The sequence below is a fragment of the Folsomia candida genome, unplaced genomic scaffold, assembly GCF_002217175.1.
Source record: "Folsomia candida strain VU population unplaced genomic scaffold, ASM221717v1 Fcan01_Sc005, whole genome shotgun sequence".
Lineage (NCBI taxonomy): Eukaryota > Metazoa > Arthropoda > Collembola > Entomobryomorpha > Isotomidae > Folsomia > Folsomia candida.
The window spans coordinates 1,149,258-1,173,313 of NW_019091197.1; the positions used below are offsets into that span (position 1 = coordinate 1,149,258).

The following is a 24,056-nucleotide window of genomic DNA, read 5'->3' on the forward strand; positions in this document are numbered from 1 at the left end:
GTTCTAATTAATTAGCTAATTAATTGGCTTACTTAGCAACCTGAGTTTAATTACTAGCTACCAATTAATTAGACAAAATATTTGTATTCTAATTATCAATTACTAATTAATTAGAACTGTGGCTAATTAAAAAGCTCTGTAGATAAGTAAGTTAACTACATTTTGGCTTGTATTTATTTTCAGTCTGTAAATACTTTTGAATGTATGGAAGGTATAAATTAGTATATATTTGTAAGCTTGACACATTTCAATATCCATTTTTGGCACCGGATAATTTTTCATCACTTTTTTGTTAATTTATCCCGAAAATAAGAAAACATTGGAGCTTTGCACGTGCCATAAAACAGATATATTTTAAAATTCTAGCTTCTTAAGGTATGTAAAAATGGGAATACTTTTTAAATCGCTGGTTTTCAAGATACCTAATATATATATACTTTATACAAATAAGTAAAGAAGCAATTCAAGCAGTTTTTGATATCGTAAATTCTGTAAACTTGCAATCTTGTACAAATATTTTTAAGGAAAATTAGCTTACGTATTTTGTAAATTTACTCGCATCAAGGACATTTTTTATTTTCTGGAAATTTGTAAAATTACGCTATAAAACTCACGTAAGTTAAGGACTGCGTGAATTGTCTCAATATATATATGTACATATGATAAAATATTTACTGTATTTTGTGAAACGTAAAGTTGAGCTTTCTCGATACCACGGCCAGAGAACCAAACGCAGAAAAGCATGGGGAACCAAGGCGGAGAAATTCGCGATGATTTTCACAATCAACTTTTCTCATATGTAGAAGCCAAAGACGATTCAGGGGAAGTCTGGACTGTAGTTGGTTATTGCTGAGCAAACTTCGCAAAACACGCAACTTCTGCGGCGCTGGAAATGAGGTCTTAACTCCACGTGGAAATTTCTGCCACGTGTAATATTCCGGAACGGGGGAAAGCAACTTGCCATAGACATTAATTTGCAACGAATTTTCATCAATTTGTAACAAAATTGTGTAAATCGGGATGCAAAATGTGTCCAAATGTAAGCCAAAATTTGAACGTGCCATAACTTGAAAACTTATTGGTGAAAGGGCAAAGTAAATCGTGACATTGTTGTGATTTCCCCAATTTATGATTTCTTCATAGTAATCACTAATTTCACCGGAACTGTCAAACACGACGATTTGCATGCAGTTGATTTTCCACGATGGAAATTCGTCCCTTCTTCGAAAGTAGTGTGGGAGCAGGTGTTTAACAACTATTCCACTCAAATGGGCTGACATTAAAGTGTTGTGATGAGATATTTGTAAAATTTCTGAATAGAAATTGGAAGAATTTATGTTATGCGTTAGAACAGTTTGAAGCAGGCAGGTCGGATCAAGATCAAAGGTGGGAAAGGGAATACTTTGTAAACTTGGGGAAAATAGAGCTGTAAAGTAGTAGAAAGTAAGTGAAAGGTTTGACCTGCCCATGGTCAAGGGTAGGGATTCCAATCCCGGACGATTTTTTAAATCCCGGGAATCGGGAATCCCGGTTTTCGCCGTGACAAATCCCGGGATTTTTTCCCGAAATTCAAATATTACCGTATAACTTAGTCAAATTATGGTGCACATGGCTCTAAAAGTACCGAGCCTGAGCATATTTATAATACTTACATTGCATATTACATAATATTTACATATCTACTGATGTGTGTTTTCCAAATATGTGCATTCATAAGTATTATTATAAAGTATGCTATTTTCTGGCATACACATGATAGTAACACAAATTAGCGAGCATATTGTTTTGCCTGCTATGATAAATACAAAATTTCGATGTATTGTGGTAGCTCAATTTTCGTCATCTATCTTGGAGAGGTGATGAGAAAAAGTTTGATAATTTCATTCTAGAAAACATAAATAATTAATCAAGGGTTTGCCACCATGTTAACCAGAAATGCACAAACTTAAGTTTAGCAGTATTATTTGGCCTAAATCGCGAACAATTATTCAAAAACTACAATTGGACATGGAATTTGGCAATTCAAAAATTTCAAGCTCAAATATACGAACTACCTCGTTCAGTCAAAAAGCTTTTCATTCAGCCTTAAATTCATCGACTAAAATTTGGAATCACTTGTAACGTTTTAGTGTTTTTGGGCATACGTGATTTCGGATTCCATAATTATGCCGAAAATACGGCGTTCTTTTTGCTTCAATTTAATATCTGACATCTAAATTAGAAAATTTTAAGTTCCATGTTGTATTAAAAATTTTATTTGTGAATTAAATACAAAATTTGGATGAATATTCGAAAAATACGGCTACCAATATTGTTTAGAATGTAAATTTTCGACTTTAGGATCAATTTTGACTGGTTATGCTCTTCAAAGCTTTTTCTTACCAATCATATAACCGAAAATTATATAAAACTGCTATTAAAATAGTAAATTACAAGTAATTTCACTTCTGAATGACAAATTGAAAAATCCCGAAATTCCGGGATTTCAGTCATTCAAATCCCGGGATTTCGGGATCCCGTTTCCCGGGAATTCCCGGGAATTAAATCCCGAAAAATCCCGGGACTGGAACCCCTAGTCAAGGGGATATTGTAGATAGATAAGTGACTGGATTTCATGGATCGTGGATATTTTCAAGTCCAGTCGGTAACAGAAATGTACATACACGTTAATGTAAGTAAATATGTATGCATGTATCTCAAATTGTAAAATAAAATATAGTGAAATTGTTCGTCTATTTGGTAATTGCTTTGTATCAAAATAAGAATCGTTGCGTGTATGTATGTACTCGTACACTGTTAGAAAGGTATAGTCACGCAGGTATTGATTTCTGGGTATTAAAGCCGCTACTACTTGGTATTAAAATTATACCGGTCGTAAAAATTTTCTATCGACATGATACACCTTCAATACCGAACTATTACTACATATGTATGCGGTATTTCTTACTTTGGTAAAGTCATATATGTGTGTATCAATACTGCTTGGTACTATATTAATACTGCACTGTTGGAAATGTAGTGACGTCACATATACACTTCGTGCTGGTATTTATTTGGGAATAATTTCCTCCCCGATTGATAATAATTTGTTTCTGAGTGGTAAATTTTCATTGCCACAACGGTATACTTCATTACAATACTGTAATGCCCGTTATTACCGTGCTGGTGAAGTCATAAATGCGCCCGGTCCGTGATGATTCAATACTATTTTGCTAATCCTAAGAAAGGGCATATGTAAATACATACGTCAAATACGTTCAGGCTCGACAAAAGATGGAGTACAAAAGGATACATAATTTGTGTGCAACTACAACAATAGATTTTTTATTTAGAAACTATTTTTTTTAATATGCCGTTTAGGACGTGTCCATAATTTTACTGCATTCGATTATGTAAATATTGTCGATATGGAATTGAATATATATTTATGGTTTGTTATGCAATACACACATATGTACATATGTACTTATGTAGCTCTACCAGTTAATTTAAATGTAAATATTTACATAAATATGCGCCATGTGGATATTTAAGCATTATACATAGTACAGATAACTAATGTAATTTTGGCATTGTGCATGATTCAAGTCCTAATGAGTGAAGTAGAGACATGACTGCGTGACGTCAATGAAAATGAATGAACTTGAACCCACACATTAAATTAACTTGATTACAATTTACCCAAAGTTGAGTAAGGTTTCCGATGGTTCAACCGGTTCCGTAAAATTTGTCCTAAAATTTATCCAAAGTTGAAGAATTAGTCTTTGATAAAGGCAATTTTCGTCACGTAAATTTTACACGACCCGTTGTGTCATCGCAAATTTTGCTCGACTTTATTTAGAGTGCGTACATATTCTTACTTACCATGGAGGTCTCCCAACATGTGCTCGCAGATTTTGACCAAATTAGTCTCAACCGATCAAAAATTTAAGTAATATGAAATTTCCAATAAATACTATCTGTCAATGGGTAAGCTTGGTAGAGATACATAGATATGCATTTGCATCCAAACAGGAGAAAAACAAATTTTATGTAAACTTACTGCACATTTTCCTCTTTGGATACAAAAATCTCTACACAACGTGCTCATGCGCAGATTATATCTTTCGCAAATTTCATGCTAGATAATAAAAATTTGTTATCAAGTGACACCAGTTTGGGCAAAATTTGTAAGTATACGCTGCGAGACCTCAATTGTGAGTACACACGCACTTGAATTGAATCTAGTCACATCCAGACTGGTTTACAAGTTATAACCATGCACTTGGAAATCAGGGTAGAAGATGCCCCACGAAATACTCCATAAACGAAATGTTTATACATAAATAGGCGAAGGGAAGGTGAATTAGTGTAATTAAAATGAGCTTAAGAATTCTCCTTTAAAATGAGATTTGCTACACGCAAGTTGTCAGTCTCGGTCAAACCACTGTTGTTCCAACACAGCCAAATAATAAACACTCGTGAAATCATGATTTCTTTAAAATATTCGATTTTGTCAAAACTGCGACCAATTTTTCCACGCCTGCGAAGTATTTCCCGATTTTCCACCATTTCGAGCGAGTTTATACCCGAGCGGAAGTTTAATTCGGTTAAAAAACTAGCCTACGAAAATCCGAAGAGAAATCGCGTCAAGTTATCCGATTTGAATCGCGGCACCATCCCATCCTACACTTTCCCTGAATTTACTATCAAATATGACGCCAAAGATGTTGTGAATTACGCCAAATCAACGATTCAAGTTGGATCCGAAGAGAAGGAATTGACTGATGTGAACGATTCGAAATTTGGTGTCCTTCCCATCTTCATGCTTCCAGTGATTAGCAAAATGATGAAGGATATGAGCCTCCAAACATGCCCGGATTGTCTGGATTTTAGCAAGATTGTCCTGGCCGAAATTTATTTGGAGGTGTATCGGCCGTTTTCGAAATCAGGGGAATTTAGGGTGCAGCCAAAACTGGAGGAATTTGTGGATAGGGGGACACATGATATGGCTTATCATCATTGTGAGTAGTAGGATCAGCATTAGTTATTTAAGGGGTGTTCTCATCAGTGGCCGTGGAAGCGTAGGGACGGAGGGACAATGTCCCCACGGTTACTCGACGTCCACGCCATATCGCCATATTACTTATATAAGCCCCTTACTTCCCTATCCTTCAATGTTAATGTCCTCAGATGTCCCTACGGATCCTGCCAGCACTGGTATTCACGTCAACGACTCATTTTGCAAGGCTCAATTAATATAAGAAATAGTTACACATAATAGTGAAATTGGATCAATAATATTTTATCGTAAAAAATTTTCGAAATTTTGCATTTTGGCAAATTATGCTGCCAATTTGCAAGATGTTCAAACTATCCAAAAGTCGTTGTACGTACGCTTGCTCCCATTCTTCTGTTTTGCTCCATATTGTTTTCGTTTATTAAACATTTTTGCAAATACAAAATTCGATAGAACAAATTTATCCGTGGGAGACCACTTTTTTGAATTTCGAAAAAATTACTAACTTTTCTCGTTATATTTTTCCAACCAGATTTCGGCAAGGATGGAAATTCGTCACCGCTATTTTTCGCTCAAATTTGCACCATCGAGCTAGGCCAGGGAGGAAAGGGAGGATCTCGCACCTCGGAAAAGGGTGCCTATGCCGCGCCATCAATTATGACGCCCCCGGAAGGAAGGCCGGATGCTATCGTGCCCTTTAAAACGGTTGAAATGCCGCCAAACTTTAGTTTTGAATTTACAGAGAACGAGCTGAAGAGAGACATATTTGAGTTTCACAATCCCAGCCAGCATTACGGACCAAAGCCCGCCTTTTCTGAGAAACCAAACTTGCACGGACGGTATTATTGGGCGTCGGCGGTGCATTTAATGCTCAAGCAATTTGCAGCGGGAGACCTTACCAGATTTAAGTGTTCCAGGGTATGGATAATTAATGAATTAAATCCTATTTATTTTTTTATTATCGTTAGGAACGGGTACTCGTTATCAGTTCACATCGTCTACACCTTAAAATGCGATGGTGTCAAGGGCAAACTTTTTTGAAAAATGATTTTTTTGAAATTTTGGAATTATAAAATTCAGGTCAATATAACCAACGTTTCTTTTTCCGTTTTTCAAGGTCCGATTCACAAGTGTGGTGCATCCTGGAGACACACTGGAAATTCGGGCGTGGCATCGCGAACCCAGAATATTCTTTGAAGCTGTTAACCTCAACACGGGCAAATTGGCTATGAAAGGTTGACAAAAGCAGTTAAAAATGAAGGTCTGTTTCGAAAATTTATAATCAATGGTTTCGGGTGAAATTTTCCAGGAGGATTTGTCGACCTAATTCCATGCCATCCAGAGCAATAAGATGAATGTTAAAATTACACGAAGTCAAATCGGAGTTCAAAAAGTTAAAACTAAATAATCGTTAAAATATTTGCCTAAATTTTTGTGTACGCAAATAAATTCATTAATATAATTCACTAGGAAAAAAGTATACATGCTTGACCTGATTGACTTGATTGCAATTATAATTAATGATATTACATAATTTTCAATAATGAGATCAATACAATCTGGTGGGAATTAATTATCATTGTTCCAAGTAAATATTGATCCCACAAGAATTTGTTACGGTTTATTGGTATGACTGAAGTGGACGAGTGTCCTTTGGGACCATGCGCAATTTTTAAGTGACTGTGTAAATTTAGCTGGCATAATTGTAATTACAACTTTATGGAATGACCAATTTTGTATTGGTACCCAAACTTTGCATAAACCTGTATTGCATACATTTCATGTGGAAATCTGCAACTTATTCGAAAAATGTCACTGTTCGCCGATGACCCCTGCCTAGATTTATATGGACCAGACACTCTAAATAATTTAGAGACAAATCGTCTCCCGCGGAGGTATTATAGTGCTCTATTTATAAGCAATAATAAAGGAGACGCTTTATCACTAACAGGAAATAAGTTAAAAATTCCTGTACCGTAACAGACGTGAAGTCGTTGTTTTAAAAATGCGCATTTTTATCTGAACATAAGACTTTTTAAATTAAAGACCGACGTCACATCGGTTTGGTGTACAAGTTTTTGACTGAAATGCATATTTCTTTTTGATGACAAAACATCTCATTAATCATTACCCAAAAATTACATAGGTACATACCTCCGCAGATTACAATTTGCCTCTAAATTATTTAGAGTGTACTGTACAATCCACAAAACTTCAGATGTACATACATATGTATGTTAGACAGGAAGTAAAAACGACACTTCATCCAGTGGAAGGCTGAGACATGACTTCAAAATTATGGTCGCCTTCGGGTTTTAAATGCAGCATAAAACCCGCACAAAAATATTCCACCAGCCTGGTGAAGCATTTTTCGACAGTTTAAAGACTACCTATTTAATTTTAAAATTATGAACAATGTCGGTGGACACAAATAAAGCTACTTCAAGTCGCACATGAAACTGCTAAAAATTTCATTTTGAATCCTAAATTTTACTTATTATTAATTTAAGTTGTGGTTTAAACCATTGTGTTTCAATCTGTCCCGAAAATCTAACGGAGTAATGTACATTTGTAAGTAATTTATCTCACATATTATTAAGCCAGTGCTGTGGAGGACGGGGGATATTGGCCTATCTATATATTTCCGGAGTGCCAATTCCTATTTACGGATATCCTATATGCACTTAATTACATTTAAATTGTTAAGCTTGTCAATATATTTATATGTGCATGTACTAATTACATGAATCCCTCTACTTTCCAGAGATGCATAATTATTTATCTGCACTGTAAATACATATTTACATACTGACGCACCGTATTAAAGATAATTAAGTTACCATTCCTATGGAACGTGTGCAATTATGCGGCATGTATTTATCAAGTGCCATTAATGGCACTTGATAAATACACACGTCAAGATTACTAATGAATAATTACATATATATTACCGATAGGTTAATTAATGTTTATATAAGTTGATAGAAAATATTTATTGGCTACTAATGAGTGAGTCAACTGAAGACATGTAAATGCGTGACGGATTTAAAATGAATTGAATTGCAGTCGCATATTAGGGACTGTTCATAAGTTATGTGACACAAAAATGGCGATTTTCTGGACTTCCCTCCTCCCTATTTAACATGTGTCAATAGGCACGATATCACTGGAGCGGTAAACCCCACTCCTCTTTCATGGGTTATATAATTCATGAACGGTCCCATGTTAAGAAACTCCCCGTAAATGGATATGCATGCACAACTTACCTGTACATAAAAGAAGACTTGAATAAAGGGGAAGTAATTAAGCATAATTACATAAAATGGGCTTGAGGATTCTCCTTTAAAATAGGACTTGCCACAGGTAAACTTATCAGTTTTGGGCAAACCACCCCTGACAATATTTACCTATTTGTGAAATCATGATTTCCTTAAAATATTTGGTAAACCTGAGACCAATCTTTCCACCCCTGCGAAGTATTTCCCGATTTTCCACGATATCGAGCGAGTTTATACCCCAACGGAAATTTAATTCGGTTAAAAAACTAGCCTATGAAAATCCCAAGAGAAATCAAGTTAAGTTATCCAATCTGAATCGCGGCACCATTCCATCCTACACTTTTCCCGAATTTACCATCAAATATGACGCCCAGGATGTTGTAAATTACGCCAAATCAACGATACAAGTCGGGTCTGAAGAGAAACGATTGACAGATCCGAAAGATTTGAAATTTGGTGTTCTTCCCACCTTCATGTTTCCAACGATTAGCAAAGTCATGATGGATTTGTGTAACCAATCGTGTGTGGATTGTCTCGATTTTAAAAAGATTGTACTGGCCGAAGTTTATCTGGAGGTTTATCGGCCGTTTCCGACATCCGGAGAATTTAGGATGCAGCCAAAACTGGAGGAATTCGTGGATAAGGGGACACATGACTTGGCTTATCATCATTGTGAGTGGTAGGGTTGGACTTACTTAATGGGCTTATGAGTGCTTTTGCACTGGTAAAATAATTTAGGATATAAATAGTTTGCAAAATAATCTCGATACGTAAAGTATAGGGAAATTTCATTTAAAAAGTCCAGGCTATATATTAGTAAGTAGATATATTAGTAAGTAGATATAGTTAGTTAGTAACATATTTGTATATTATATGTGTCACTCGTGGAAGAGCATGGTTTGTTACTGTGAACTTGGTAGACACTTGAATAAAGCATAATCAATCAATCAATCAAGACTTTTATGGCAAGCGCTTTTCGAAAAAATTTCGTGAAGTCGAATTTTTTGGGTTTTCTTTCTATTATTGTCACATTTTAAACATTTCTGTAAACGCAAAACCCAAGAAAACAAATTTATCCGTGCGAAACCACTGTAAACAAATTTTTATTATGTTTTATTAACTATTTTCGTAATATATTTTACCCCAGATTTCGGTAAAGATGCAAATTCGTCGCCGCTATTTTTCGCCCAATGCGTCACCATCGAGCTAGCCAACGGGGGAAAAGGGGGATCTCGCACATCGAAAAAAGCAATCTTTGCTGCCCCACCAATTATGCCTCCCCCGGAAGGAAAACCGGATGCTATCGTGCCCTTTAAAACGGTTGAAATGCCACCAAATTTTAATTTTGAATTTGGTGAGAATGAGCTGAAAAGGGACATATTTGAGTTCCACAATCCCAACCAGCATTACGGACCGAAGCCCGCCTTTACTGACAAGCCAAACTTGCATGGACGGTATTATTGGGCGTCGGCGGTGCATTTAATGCTCAAGCAGTTTGCCGGGGGAGACGTTACGAGATATAAGCGTTCCAGGGTATGGATTACATAATTAGCATAATCACTGAAGCAATTCATACAGACCTTGGTAACATTGAGCGTACTCACGCCAACCTTCGCATATCTCGCAAATTTAGCATAGCAACATAACTTGCGAAGTTTTGCGAGATATGCGAGATTTCGCAAAAATTTTGCTGGAAAACCATGGGATTTTTTTTCGCAAATTTACGCAGCAATTTAGCATGTTCTTATTTCGCAAAATTATTTCGCAAACTCATCCTCACAATCGCCAGCAGGAGAAATTCAAGAAATCCATGGAAACAATACTAAAATAGGTGTTTTTCAGTAGATTTGGGAGATTGGAGAGATTTGCCAAGTCATATTTTGCGAATCCCGTCGCGACAGAAATATTTTGATCTTCGCAAGTTTGCTAAATGATTTGCGATGCGAAATAAGACGTTGTTGTGAGTACGTCCATTGAAAAATTCGTAAATTCTGTAAACTTACCAATTTTTACAAATATTTCTGTGCAAAATTAGCTCATAAATTTTTGCCAACCTACTCAGATCAAAAGAGCTTCTTTTTTAAAAAAAAATTATAACATTATTTTACAAAGTTATCAATCACTTCGTGAATTTCCTCAATATTTATTATTTAAGTTAAGACAATAAGATTCCGTTTAACTCTTAGAACAAAGTTTTGACAAAATGTATCCAAAAAAGATTTTACTTTCATACAATTTACCACTTACAAAATTTTACCCTAAAAGCCTGACCCGAATTATTAATATTGCAGGTCCAAAGTTCTTGCCATGTTTGGATAAAATTTTAAATTGCATTATGAAAAAATTCATTCTAACTTTAAGAATTAAAAAATTAAGAATTAAGTGACAAAATACTGAAATATTTGATATGCTTCTGTTTTTAAGGTACGATTCACAAGTGTGGTGCATCCCGGAGACACTCTGGAAATTCGGGCGTGGCATCGCGAGCCCAGAATATTTTTTGAAGCTGTTAACCTCAACACGGGCAAACTGGCTATGAAAGGTTGACAAAAGTAGTTAAAAATGTGTATCCATTTCGGGAATTTATAATAAATTGTTTCCGGTGAAATTTTCCAGGAGGATTTGTCGACCTAATTCCATCCCATCCAGAGCACTAAGATGGATGTTAAAATTACACAAAGTCACATAATTGTGGAGAATCACTGTATCAAATATGATCTGAAGTATATGTAAAACTAATAAATATTCATGTAATTAAAAATAGTTCAATTTTTTGTACACAAATGAACTAATTGATAATTCGCTAAGGAAAAATAAGTTTGCAGTTTTGTAACTGTTCTGAATTAAATTAACTACATATCTTACTTTTTAATTACATAATAATGAGATTAATAGTAAATGTGATTGTTTTAATTAAGTAAATTTGGATGCTAAAAATATAGGTATTTATAATGGTAGATCGATACAACATGCATAGGACGATTGTCTTCGTAGACCTTGACAAACTCTAGCTGCATAAGGCTACATGGCATAATTACCACTTTGCATAAGGCTTACATACATTATTATGCGAGCCCCAAGTTTGCATAAATGCACATTGTATAAATTATAATTTTTTGTATTTGTACATTGCAACAAGCTCTGAAAATTTACCCTGAACTTATGAAATATTGCACCAACCAATTTGTCATTTAGAAACTTAACGTTAAGTTTCCAATGGACAAATTTTAAATATTTAAGCGGGTCCTTTTAAAATGGCATTACTTTAGTCCGTCGTATACAAGCTATAATTAACTCAAACACGAAACCGAAACATGCTCCACAAATGAAAACTAAATAGAGATGAAATGCCACCAAAAGGTTTTGAAATGCACCGATCGTCAAATTTTGAAATACTGGGTGTAGTCTGGAATACCGCTGATCCACATATTTCCAGAGGTTCTCGTACAGCAAGAATATTCCGTTAGAGCTCAAAGCTTGCAGCGTCGTGGAGAGTCGATCACCTCCAAAATATCGAAACTTCCAGACGACATTCTCCTTGTAAAAGATCTCTTTGACTATGTTACACGTGACGTTGGGGTAAGTTGACTTGAGGAAGTGGAGCGCGTTCTGTATATTTTCCGAATTAGGGCCGAATGCTATTTCATCAGCGAAAATAGCGGCGCCAGAAAATTCATAAAACTTGGTGAGGTTTGGGTGAAGTCCTGAGTGCAAAAAATATGCTAATTGTACGTATGTATTATTGTCATTAATGATTGTGGTCACTACCGCCACTTTTTAAATCTATTGGTTACAATGGGGGTATTCATTAAGATTTGGCATGTTCGCATCTGAAAAAATCGCAACTGAATACTAGCCTTGGAGAAGCGCAGATTTTCATTTTTTTGCATATTTTTTTGTTGTTTTAGCGTATTTTTTGCTAACGTTCCTAACTGATGCGAACTGTTAATGAATACCCCCAATGTATAAATTCCATACTTTGTTTGACAAGATGTCGATCTCCATCGATTCGCCTGAGCGACATTCTAAACATTTCTGTACTCGTTCGGTTGTGCATTGAATGAAATCGAAACCCTACATCCTTAAACACTTCCGAGATTGTTTGGATCACATATTTTTCCAGGGGCTTCGTAATCTGGGCAGTAATACAGGCATCATACCACGAGCTGAGGAAGGTCATCCCCAAAATTCCCAGGATGCCGGCGAATGTCAGTTTTCTACAGAAAGGAGCATAATATTAGGACCGACAGTAGAATTAGAATCTTGCACATTTAGAAATTTAGCAGGTACTGATTTTCAGGTATTAAAGTTTCTACCGCTTGGTATTAAAATTACACCAATCCATCAAAATTTACAATCGATACGGCGAAACTTTAATACCGAACTATGACTACATTGTCAATACCATTTTGGTAGAGTCATATATGAATACCGCTTGGTATCATTTTAACACTGGATTTCCATGAGTGTAAATTTTTCAAAAATTTCTGCGGGGAACAAATGTAAGCTTGTCAAAATTTTACACTTGCTTATTTTACCTTCGCGGTATCGCCTGCCTGACAAGGGCGACCAAAAGGTCCGTAACTTTACCCTTATTAGAAATCCTCAAACCAATTGACATCACTGCACACGCCGTCCAAACGTAGTGGTCCATGATTGTGAAAAAATACCAAATCATTACAGACGACATGGTCGGATTCTTCTGACAATAAAGGACGTAGTAGTCCAACATTCGCTCGATATAGAAATCTTCCCCCTTTGCAGTGCTTATCTTGTGTACTTGTAGTCCTAGGAAAAAGCGAGCGTGGGGATGGGACCTGTATTGAAATATTTGATTTAATGTAAATTTTGTTTAAATAATTTTTAGAGCGTTAAACGTTTTTCGTCTTTCGTTAAACGTTTTTCGTTTAATTTTAGAACGTTAAACGAACGTGTTTCTTGAAGGTTTGCTAAACATTTCAACCATTGCAAGGCAAAAAACTAAAAAAATGCATGGTGTAAGAAACTGCAAGAAAATGCCAGAAATATACAGATACGTGTAACATTCCTAAGAATTTCTGTAATAATTTGGGCTAGTCGTTTTTCTTCGGGGGAAAATATCCCTAATGTGGTTAGTAAATTTAATTTTTACTTTGTTCTGTCAAACGTAAAGTTGAGCTTCCTCGAAACGATGAGCAATGGACCAAACGAAGTAAAGCATGGTGACCGAAAGCGGACAAACTCGCGATGATTTTCGCAATCAACTCTGTTCATTTTACGAATCCAACCCCGATCCAGTGGAAGTTTGCACTTTTGTTGATTATTGCTAAGCACAATTCTATAAAGACGTAACTGTCGGGGAGATGGAAATGAAGTTTGTACCCCACGTGTAAACTTTTTCCACTTGTAATATCCCCGAATCGGAGAGGACAACACGCCGTAAACCGTCGTAACTTGGTGACGAATGTCTAAATAGATTTTATAAACTGGGATTCGGAAAGTGTCCAAATACGAGTAAAATTGAGATCGCCCCAAAATTTTAAAACTTGTGGGGGAAAGGACAAAGTAAATTGTTACATCGTTGCGAGTCCCCCAATTAATAATTTCTCCACTGTAATCATTAATTTCACCGGATTGGTCAAACACGAGGATTTGCATACAGTTTATTTTCCACAAGGGAAATTCATCCCTTCTCCGAAAATAGTTTGGGAGTAAGTGTTTAACAACTATTCCGTTCGAGTGGGCGGATATTAAAGTTTCGTAATAATTTTGCTTGAAGATTTTCGCCGAGAAATCTGACGATTTAGTGTTATGCGTTAGAGCAGTTTGAAGAAGGCAGGTCGGATCAAGGTCAAAGGTGGGGATACTTTGCAAACTTTGCGAAATTAGGGTTGTAAAGTAGAAAGCAACTATTAGAATTGACCTAGCCATGAAAATAATGGTTTTTAGGTAAAATTAGTTGTAAAGGATCGTAAATGTTTGTCCTTCCTGTTGCAAAAAAATATGTATATGTACATGTAAATAAGCGATAATTTGCATGCATACGTACATAAATATGTATTTCCGTGTATCGAATCATTTTATTATTTGGCAATTGCGTCACGATAAAGTTATGTTTTTGTACATCTAATGCATGAATTTATGAATGCGGGTTCGGATTTGACAAAAGATTGAGGACAAAAAGCAACTTAATATGCGATTAATTTTGACAATGAAACTTCTTTTTATTAATAAACTATTTTTGAATGGAGATGCTAGTTAAGAGCGTATAATTTTACTGCATTGGATTAGATAAGTGTGTAAATTCATAGTATTCAAGTAAGTGCATAGTTAAGTTTAAACATGTTAAACTTTCGTGGATGGTTTATCCTTAAAATTAATTTTTTAACCTTACATATGTAACAATAAGTGATGGCGTGATACGTCCAAATTTAAAAAATAATTATATGAACGCCATATTTATATACAAATTTGTTTACCTCGTCCATCCGGGAAATGGGGAACATTTTAATTCATTTGTAAATATATAGTGTATATTATATACATCTCCGCATATATACATGCATACCTTTGTATTGTGCGTATGTATATATGTATGATTAATTTGCTACAAATAAATGGCAAGACTTCAAAACTTACCTATGCTAATATCAAGAATAAATAAATTTACTTTACTAAAGTACACATAATAAAAGTTTTTTGAGAAAATCGTACATATTTACATACATTATAGAAGTATGTATTTATGCGTATATGAACTTACATACGCCTAGGGCTTAGGTCTTAAATTTCTAGGTAACTTTTACGAAATTGACAATAGTCTGTGAACTGGTTTTATTTGTCAAATCGGTTTGCAATTTCAACAGTTTTACGAGAGAAATGAAGATAGGTACACACATTGGACGTGTTATTTGGACGTCTCTGTATTTATCTGTGCATAACATGTTAGAATGTGCATCTTTGTCAGGACGATTAATAATCAAGAAAATATTTGTTCTTGACCAATGCAGTTGAATTAATTCACTAAATAGTTGCATGAATTTGAGTTAAGTTTAGTTTGAATTAGTAATTAATTAACTTCTGATTTAGTATGAATAATGTTATAATTTTCTTGGAAGGTCACAGTGACAAACCGGTTGTCCAAGTGTTCTGAGAAGTGAGAATCATTTTCTTGGAGAAGATGCATAAGTTACTAGTTTTCACACTAAAAACTTAGTGCTAAATATTTATGTGTAAATGTTGAATGTTGAATATTTAAAGTATGCAAATCTATTTGTGTATGTAAAATAACTTACAAAGTCCTTCCACACAAAGGGTTTAAATTAAATGTTCGACTAGACTGGTTTTAAATTTAGTAAACAAGTACGATTATGTGGGTATTTAAAAGCTTGAATAATATTTTTTTAAGTCTGTACTATTTGCTGGATGCTCAAATTATATTAAATTCAACTTGGAATTCCGTTCCCTCTACGAATAAAATGTGCAGAAAACTTAAATACATATTTAATATATACTTGCCAGTAAAAATACCTAGTAACTTTACTATACACATATTAATTCACATAGTTGTGAGGAACATGTTTTCTTAGTGTGTAGCAAAACTTGTTATAAGCATGTAAATGATAAAACCCACATTTATTCTCCACGAGGAGGAGAGAAATCTACATTGACATATGTAAATTATTATTAAAACACGCACACACCCGATCATCATGGATTTCTGTTTAGTCGCCCTAATTTTAGTGGCGGTGTTAAGCATCGCGTCCAGTTCCCCAGTGAATTATTCAGACGAATTGGGCGTAAATCTCGAACCTACGGAAACATACGAGTACGAGGATTCGGATGAAAGCATACCAGAAAACTCTGCACAAACATATCTTAGTCCAACGGCCTTTGAAAATTTGTAAGAATTTTAACTCGATGCCGTAATAATTATCAGAGATTTTTAATTAATTAGTGAAATCAATTAATTTGCTAATTAATTACCAATTTTCAACTAATTAACAATTATAAATTAGTTTTAATTACCTTACCAGAGTAATTAAACTGAGTCAATTATAATTAATTAGTTTCGTGATATTTTAACCAATTAATTAATTAACTAATTAATTACTTAATTTTTGAGATTTATGTGGTTTGCGCTGTTTCGTTTTCCCAGGTAATGTGGGATTTTTTTTTAATCTGGCAACTCTCCTATTCTACATGACTTATTTTCAAGCCCTCATAATTAAATTTCATGCCATAATTTCATCTTTGTTACAATAAATAACTACATACATACTGTAAAGTATCTTTCAAGTGCCAATAATGGAAGACGATATTTTCAAAAATGAATATGAAAATCTTAACAAACTAACCAGGTCAATACTCACATACCACCATCAGCTACAGTTGAACTTTTATTTAATTGATTGATTATGGAATGACTAATGGAATGATTATGTATCCAAAAAATATAGGCGATGTTAAAATGTAACCATTATAAATTTGAGTTGCCGGTAATTATTTCTGCAGTCCATAATTTTATAATGTAGTTGTAAATTTTGCGTTGAAAATAGAATTTTAAAATTTTATAAATTAAAATTTTTTAACTAATTAATTATTTTTCCAGAGGTAATTAATTACTTTTCTTAGAAGTAATTAATTAGTAATTATAATTAATTAGTTGAAGCTCTCTAATTAAAAATTGATAATTAATTAGATTAAAGATGTCGGCGCTAATTATTAATTGCTAATTAATTATTCTTTGCACTAATTAAAAAGCTCTGATAATTATATTGCTGCAATTTTATCTTACGATACAGGTTAAATTTAAAATTTTCAGGAAACGAAAATGTCCAGAACTTAAAAATGTTGAGAATACGGGGTTCATCGATCTGAGATATCACGAGCCAGAAAAAACCTGCTTTCGCATAGGTACTCAGGGCCCTTGCAATTCTGGAATGACCTTTTTCCTCCGATCCATAGGGAGCATTTACGGGGATTGCGACTGCACTCCGAGATCCTTGTCAGGACACAGGCTAAATATTTATGACGAAAAGACTGACAAGTGTTACCCGATATTTTCGCAGGTTCGGAATTGTTTGTATTACTTTTATTCTAAAGAACTGTGATTTTTCGAAATTCTACTTACATGTTAATTATGTTATGGCATAGGCAACGACTGACAATATGCACTAGACAATGAGAACAAATGGTGCCGTAGCTTGTGAAATTCATTTCCTAATCTTCTATAGAATTCTATACATAAGCCTTTAATTTTTCAAATTTTTGCAAGTTCAATATTTTAGACAATTTTAAATTTTAATTTTAACTTAAAACAAAAATATGTATTTCAGGAAACATTCTCAAAAATTTTCAATCCCTGCATATCATTGATCTTACATACAATTATTTACCGATTTCTGCCTTTAAACTAAAACAGAGTGCTGGTTTAGATTGATCGCAAATCGGGGTGTTTCAAAAAAAGACTCGATAATGATATACATAGTCACCAGGTCTAAATGAAAATGGCAATGAGGGTATGCTTTATTTCTTCGTAGCCTTATTATCGTAAAATAATTTACAAAAATGGAGACTCCCCTTTTCGCAATCTTAGTAACGTGCTATTTTATGACGAAATTTTGCGACGCGTACAAAATTTCTTAACCGTTGTAACTTATTTTAGCGATACGAATACCCTCAGTAAATATTTTAATTTATTTTCAGGGAGCATGTTCTCCCGGTTTCTATCACACCCTTACGTCGGATGGAAGGCCAACGTGTTCTGAAAATCCGTGCTCTTCCCACGGACCGGAATTTGTACAAATTAATGGAACATGTGCCGAGATTGGGAAACCAAGTGAAGTATGTGAAGTTGGGTTCGTTTTCTTCAGAGAGGAAAAAATAACACCGGGTTGCGTTTACGGAACTGCATATGCTCTTCCTGCCGTGGTTAACACGTTGTCTTGTGCGCCTGGAAGCGTGCAATCTATCAGTGGACGTTGTGTCAGGGCTGAAACACGCAAAGGAAAATCAATTGGATGAACAAAAAATATAAGTATACATATTTTAATTGAGATCACGTTTAGACATTTATTATGATATTTTGACTAATTAAAAATTCTTCAACCGATTTGTTAATTGATACATAATTTGAATTGTACATTTATGAATTCTTAATGAGTAAATGTGTTTATGTGTATGTATGTGCATAAATGCATGAATATTTTTGTGTACTTATCTGCAACCAAATTTCTTAGAGAGTTGTGCATATACCTAAATAATACTACATATATACATATGTACAACTCTTAGAAAATTGGTATTATGTAAATTATTACTGACCAGAGTACATACGTGTCATACGACAAAATATATCTTGGAACAGAATCTAACAGAGCTACATTTCTTATCGTGTGCATACGTGTGTAGATACATATATACAAATACGTACATATGTACGTAGATAGCTTTACCGGCACTAGTGATAACGGGCGTTACCGCTTAGTAATTTTGTGGTGATGAAAAATGAAACAAATTAATACCAATCCGGTAGAAATTGTTACCAAATCTATGGAATATGTGACTCTACCAGATTTTTAACAGCGTATGTATGTACATAACTAGGCACATACATGTTCATAAGTTTCCATGGCAACGGTGTGAGTTCTCATCTGTTTCTCTTCATCGTAGCCACCAATCAATACGCAGCGTAAAAGTTGAACTCCAAGAATGAATAAAAGCTAAATTACAATTTGTAATTTACAAATATCACAAATATCATAAATATATAAATTAAACCCGGATTGTTATCAAACTGTACATAATTAAAGTGCATGGACTTCTACGAATAAATACCAACACATACATACTGATAAGGCAAAACATAAGGTCATTTTAAAATAGGGAAAGTTTCTAAATATCTGTATGTACATACATATCTACACATCTCTCTATCGGAAAAAATTTAGTATGGTATGTACAGTTTAATTTTGAATTTAATTAAAAATATTGTATAAAAAATAGAATGGTTAACATTATTAACCATACTATGTATTTTTAATCCAAAGTTTTATACATGAGAAATTGCAATAATGTCATCATTTACGTATGCAATTGTAAACTGTTTTTACAAATAAGTATGTTAATTTTTGACTTAATATGTACATATTTTCAGGTTCGATGCGACCGGACATTCAAGCATCTAGTTTGTAATTAAGACAAAATTGACAGCGCGGTCTGAACCTGGTAATTTGTGTACACACTTTTACATGCACGGTTATGAATCCGCTAAGGTCATGCAGGTATTGATTTCTCGGCATTAAAGTTGCTACCGCTTGGTATTGAAATTATACCAGGCCGGAAAAGTTGCTACCGATGTGGCAAACTTTAAGTACCGAGCTATTATTACTGTGTAATGTTACTATAAATATCACTTGGGTAGAGTCATGTACCTAAGTACATGAAGACAGGAGTTACATATATCTATGTATGAGCACCCTTTCGTACTATTTCAATATGCCCTAGATTTCTAAGAGTGCATCGTTATAAACAATGAGTATGTACAATATTACACTAAAGAATTCCCTCTACCAACAGGTCATGGAGCAGCACCCACCATCATCCACCTCTCCCGAGCCCACACACCCCCTCAAAATCCCCGTCATCCTCTCCTCCCTCTTCGCTCACGTGACCCTCCCCGACCTAAAAACGGCCCGCCTCGTCTCCAAACTATGGCACTACGAAGCCACCCACTTTCTCCTGCTAGGTTCCAAAATCACCATCGATTTCAAACCTTACATAACCTGCGATAAAACCGCCCGACTAGCCAACCTCGCCTTAATCTCGTCCCTACCCCACCTTTCCCCCCAGGAAGAAGGCGGAACCGCCCCCACTCTGGAAATCAAACTACCCCAGTTCATCACCAACCTCCTCCCAGAACTCCAACTCGACTCTCCAATAAAACCATGCGGCGAATCAATCGCCAATGTCGGACACGAAATCGAAACACTTTTCGACCCAGGTCCAGAAATCTGGGAAACTTTGAATTACCCCGAAATTACGCCGTGGTCACGGATACACTTCATCCTGCAAGACGTACAATTACTCCTTACCTGTAATTCCCCCCAATTAAGAGAAGTCATACTTTTCGCACCGATAAATACGGACTCGACGTACGCCCTTTTTCTCGCCGTGCTAAGAAAACTTGGGGTTTTACCGAGATTAGAAAAACTTGAGGTGACCATCGTTTTCGGGATGCCATTTTTTAACAAACTTTTACTGCAAGATGTCCCCCCACCCCCGGAAATGGTTATCTTCAACTCGATAAGAACATTCACAATAAGTATTATCCACGATCCGAAGTATTGGACAAGTGCGAAAATATTTCTGCAAGGTTGGATCCCGCACGTCGTGGGGGGAATGGGGGGACGTCTGAACGAGATAATTTTGAAATTGGGAAGTGACCTGGACACCTTATTTTTGCACGATGTGCAGATTTATTACCCAAATTTTTACACGGGATTAAGATCGATTTCGATTTTACATTCGAGCAAGGACCTTTTTCAGTGGGTCAGAAATTTGCCGGGTTTTGTCACCTTGACGAAATTGGAGGTGGCGACGAGACCGGAAATGGAGCCAGATTTGGAGAAGGATATAGAAACTTTGTTGATTCAGCATTCCGTAACATTGAAAAGTTTCGAGGTGAGGTTACATCGGCCAAGGGGGGAGAAGAATTTGGCGATAAAGTTGCCAAAATTAGCACATTTGGAGAAGTTGCGGATCAGTATTGGTGCTGGGAATGATGGGACGTGGAGTAAGGACTGGGTGCGAAGGGGGAGGCAGGATTGTGGGGTGGAAAGTGACAGAACTTCGGCTACCGTGACGTTTTATTCGGATCAGGTCAACCATGGGGTAGAGGTGAGTGAGATGAGATGAGATTTACGTGGATATATGTAAACTTTGCAAGTTTCATAAAAAAAAATTTACTCCGGAGACGTTTAGTATAAACATAATTTTGCATGTCTGTGAATTTGCTATCATTTTAATTATTTATTTATTGACTACCAGTTTACGCAAATTTCTACATAATCTTTGATCAGCTCACTCGGATTTACGTACTAACCCGTTGAGGATTATTTTACAATTCAGACAATTCTGAAAATTCTGTAAAGTTACATGCTTTGCCAAATTTTAGGCTGGGATTTTCTTGTAAACTTACTCCGACCAGTCTTTTTAATTTTTAAAAGTTTGTAAAATAATTTTACAGCATTTAAGAATCAACGACAGTATGAATTGCTGCATATACTATTTCAATTTACGCAATTGTCAAAGCTTCAGTTCACACGTATTTTCGTAACCTATACAACGTTTTGGAATTATTTCGCAAACTTGTATATGTAAAATGTATGAAAGGAAATAGTTTACACTTGATCTGAAAAGCGTGGCATTCGCGCATGTAATAATTTTTTGTATACAATTTCCTAATTTCAGATCGCCACAACGCTTCCAAAATTAGATTCACTCGGATTGTGGACATCCGGACGAAGTGAGCATGACGATGCGGACAGTGACGTCGTAACCTTTTCCGATTTTCCGTTCTTCCAGTCATTCATATCGTTGACCTGTGGTGATGAAGATGACCCCGTTTGCCCCACTTTGCGACACTTGTTCATCCCGCATAACAGTCTGGTGGGGTTGAGTGGTCGGATGAAGGGGAGGATTCGCAGGATGTTTCCGAACGTGAATAATCCCTGGTTGACTGGTAGGACGAAGGGAGGAGGAGACTTTTCGCACATTTATGATAGCAAATTTTAGACAATCTTTACACTATTAGAAATTCAATACTAAAATAATACCAAGCGGTATTCATAAGAAAAATCGTGTAGTAATAGCTCGGTATTAAAGTTTTACCAGTTCGGAAGGAAGTTTTTAGTAAAAACTTTTTACGGACGGGTATAATTTTAATATCTATATAGAAATCATGCTTACATATGTAACTATACCAGAGTTCTAACAGTGCACCCCCAAAGTATATATCAGACTGTTATCATTAAAAACTCAATATTCGGTTTCAGTAATAAAGTCACAGCTGGTATTGATAATATTTCTTAGGCCGTACATGCATATAAAATTCGCCTTAAATTAAACCTACATAATTATGCAAACTAAATAATTACTCAAACCGTTTTAATAATTTATTACTTTGCGGTTAAAGCAATTCCATTTACCTCGCAAATCATAAAACTATGTATGAATAAAATCGTATTAACCACTTCGCCCCTATAACGACTATGTGGCGTATTTGATCTTTACACCGGATACGACTATGTGGCGTAAGTTCCCTTGGCTCCGGAATACGACGATGTGTCGTATTGACCCTTGACAACGGGTACGACTATGTGGCGTATTTTCCGTTCACGCCGGCATACGACTATGTGTCGTATCCAGAAAAAAATTAGGTCATTGCCCTTCCAAGTATAGCAAAGAAATAGTTTTGAGTCAACAACACGCCCTTTGGGCGGGAAGATGAATTGCCTCTTCGCAATCAATGTTATAAAGGGAGGTGGAAACAATTTATAGCCAAGTGGCTATTTCTAGCCAACACGCCCAGTTTTGAAAACTGCTGTTGGATGGAATTTTTGTTACCAATTTCAACAGCGCTTTCAGACAAAATTAGAGAAATTGTTTCTCTCGGATTTAGAACGGGCGTTTTTGGCGGGAAAATTAAACCTTAGATGAATTGCATGAAATTAATATTATAGGCTACAAATAATATTGCCACTACGACAAAATTCGTCAAAATTAATTATTACATATCTGGAGCTGGTGAAATCTCTTTGGGCGGGAAAATTAAGAGATTGCCTGGAATTAATAGCAATTAATTTTCCTTAGAATTGAGTTATATACACCAAATGCGCTAAAGTCGATTTTGAACAGTTGATGCTATAATTATAGCCTGTATATTGTATGTCAAGAATTGAAAGCAATATTTGCGAAGTTAAATTTTCCCGCCCAAATCTACTTCTGGGGCGCTTGAGGCGCGATAATCGATTTTTGCGAATTTGTGTACTATTATGCAAGTGTTACTCCATGTCTGTCTAACTATCCATGGGATTACAATCATTTTCAAAATTCGGCGGGTTGGCTATTTTCGGCTATAAATATTAGTGGTTCACAAAAACGCAAAGATGCAAATTACGGCTCAATATCCGTGCCAAAATGGTTATTCGCATCAACTTTCATAAAAAAGTGTCCAGAATAATTCAGGTGGGAACACCATTTTTTAATTGATCTCCCAGTAATTAACGTCATGCAGTTGGTGAAAATTGCGGGGTCAAGGGAAGTAAAAATTCGTGGTTGCTAGGGGTGAAAGGTATGAAAATATGCGTCTCTCAGGGGTGAAGTGGTTAATCACCAAAATTTATGAAAATATTCGCCTGATTTTGTATTTATTTATTTCACAAAAACCATTTTTACACCCTTACAGTGTCCATACCTTCCCGACATCGGTGCCCACTTGGCCGTCGCGTCATAAATGTTGTTCACCACTTTAAAGTAATTTTCCAGGGCTTCATCCATCCCAAATTTATGGAGGAGCTGTTGCTGCAAAAATCTGATTTCTTGCACCATTTTGGGCATCGTTTCTTCCAAGAGGTCCTTCAAACAGGGGAATATCGCCTTGTTCTCAGTTTGGGAAAGAATGATTAAATAATTCGACTTGTCCCGGTTCCGAACGTCTTTCGGGAGGGAGTAAACGTCGTTCATGAGACCGCCCAGGGTTGCCCAGACATCTTGCATCCGCTTAAAGACGGGATCCC

General features: G+C 35.6%; 4 protein-coding genes across 5 annotated transcripts; all 4 read left to right on the top strand.

Annotated features, from left to right (window-relative positions):
- The first annotated feature begins 4,414 nt into the window (after nucleotides 1-4,414).
- LOC110850197 (peroxisomal multifunctional enzyme type 2) lies at nucleotides 4,415-6,462 on the top strand. Its single transcript, XM_022097666.2, has 4 exons — nucleotides 4,415-5,003; nucleotides 5,532-5,917; nucleotides 6,117-6,234; nucleotides 6,309-6,462. The coding sequence occupies exons 1-4, from the start codon at nucleotides 4,469-4,471 to the stop codon at nucleotides 6,347-6,349; spliced, it is 1,080 nt and encodes a 359-aa protein (XP_021953358.1). The 5' UTR covers nucleotides 4,415-4,468; the 3' UTR covers nucleotides 6,350-6,462.
- A 1,905-nt stretch (nucleotides 6,463-8,367) lies between these two features.
- LOC110850131 (peroxisomal multifunctional enzyme type 2) lies at nucleotides 8,368-10,976 on the top strand. Its single transcript, XM_022097614.2, has 4 exons — nucleotides 8,368-8,949; nucleotides 9,425-9,810; nucleotides 10,702-10,819; nucleotides 10,894-10,976. Exons 1-4 carry the CDS (start codon nucleotides 8,421-8,423, stop codon nucleotides 10,932-10,934), a joined length of 1,074 nt encoding a protein of 357 aa, XP_021953306.1. The 5' UTR covers nucleotides 8,368-8,420; the 3' UTR covers nucleotides 10,935-10,976.
- Nucleotides 10,977-15,900: 4,924 nt separating this feature from the next.
- Nucleotides 15,901-18,471, top strand: LOC110849890. Of its 2 annotated transcripts, none has more exons than XM_022097361.2 (3): nucleotides 15,901-16,159; nucleotides 17,081-17,327; nucleotides 17,965-18,471. In XM_022097361.2, the coding sequence occupies exons 1-3, from the start codon at nucleotides 15,969-15,971 to the stop codon at nucleotides 18,280-18,282; spliced, it is 756 nt and encodes a 251-aa protein (XP_021953053.1). In that variant the 5' UTR covers nucleotides 15,901-15,968; the 3' UTR covers nucleotides 18,283-18,471. The 2 variants fall into 2 exon arrangements, with proteins under 2 accessions (XP_021953053.1, XP_035707798.1); XM_035851905.1 differs by lacking the exon at nucleotides 15,901-16,159 and adding an exon at nucleotides 16,289-16,414.
- Nucleotides 18,472-18,898: 427 nt separating this feature from the next.
- Nucleotides 18,899-22,342, top strand: LOC110849782. The gene is made up of 4 exons (XM_022097231.2): nucleotides 18,899-19,212; nucleotides 19,415-19,485; nucleotides 19,837-21,156; nucleotides 21,730-22,342. The coding sequence occupies exons 3-4, from the start codon at nucleotides 19,840-19,842 to the stop codon at nucleotides 22,051-22,053; spliced, it is 1,641 nt and encodes a 546-aa protein (XP_021952923.1). The 5' UTR covers nucleotides 18,899-19,212; nucleotides 19,415-19,485; nucleotides 19,837-19,839; the 3' UTR covers nucleotides 22,054-22,342.
- Nucleotides 22,343-24,056: the final 1,714 nt, after the last annotated feature.

What these genes read in the sequence shown, in the direction of transcription:
- LOC110849890 (XM_022097361.2), top strand. Translation starts at nt 15,969, where the DNA reads ATGGATTTCTGTTTAGTCGCCCTAATTTTAGTGGCGGTGTTAAGCATC. An exon ending in CCAACGGCCTTTGAAAATTT is followed by an intron (nt 16,160 to 17,080) that starts GTAAGAATTTTA and finishes TAAAATTTTCAG; the next exon opens with GAAACGAAAATGTCCAGAAC. An exon ending in GTTACCCGATATTTTCGCAG is followed by an intron (nt 17,328 to 17,964) that starts GTTCGGAATTGT and finishes ATTTATTTTCAG; the next exon opens with GGAGCATGTTCTCCCGGTTT.
- LOC110849782 (XM_022097231.2), top strand. Translation starts at nt 19,840, where the DNA reads ATGGAGCAGCACCCACCATCATCCACCTCTCCCGAGCCCACACACCCC. An exon ending in AGGTCAACCATGGGGTAGAG is followed by an intron (nt 21,157 to 21,729) that starts GTGAGTGAGATG and finishes TCCTAATTTCAG; the next exon opens with ATCGCCACAACGCTTCCAAA.
- LOC110850197 (XM_022097666.2), top strand. Translation starts at nt 4,469, where the DNA reads ATGATTTCTTTAAAATATTCGATTTTGTCAAAACTGCGACCAATTTTT. An exon ending in TGATATGGCTTATCATCATT is followed by an intron (nt 5,004 to 5,531) that starts GTGAGTAGTAGG and finishes TTTTCCAACCAG; the next exon opens with ATTTCGGCAAGGATGGAAAT. An exon ending in GGGCAAATTGGCTATGAAAG is followed by an intron (nt 6,235 to 6,308) that starts GTTGACAAAAGC and finishes GAAATTTTCCAG; the next exon opens with GAGGATTTGTCGACCTAATT.
- LOC110850131 (XM_022097614.2), top strand. Translation starts at nt 8,421, where the DNA reads ATGATTTCCTTAAAATATTTGGTAAACCTGAGACCAATCTTTCCACCC. An exon ending in TGACTTGGCTTATCATCATT is followed by an intron (nt 8,950 to 9,424) that starts GTGAGTGGTAGG and finishes ATTTTACCCCAG; the next exon opens with ATTTCGGTAAAGATGCAAAT. An exon ending in GGGCAAACTGGCTATGAAAG is followed by an intron (nt 10,820 to 10,893) that starts GTTGACAAAAGT and finishes GAAATTTTCCAG; the next exon opens with GAGGATTTGTCGACCTAATT.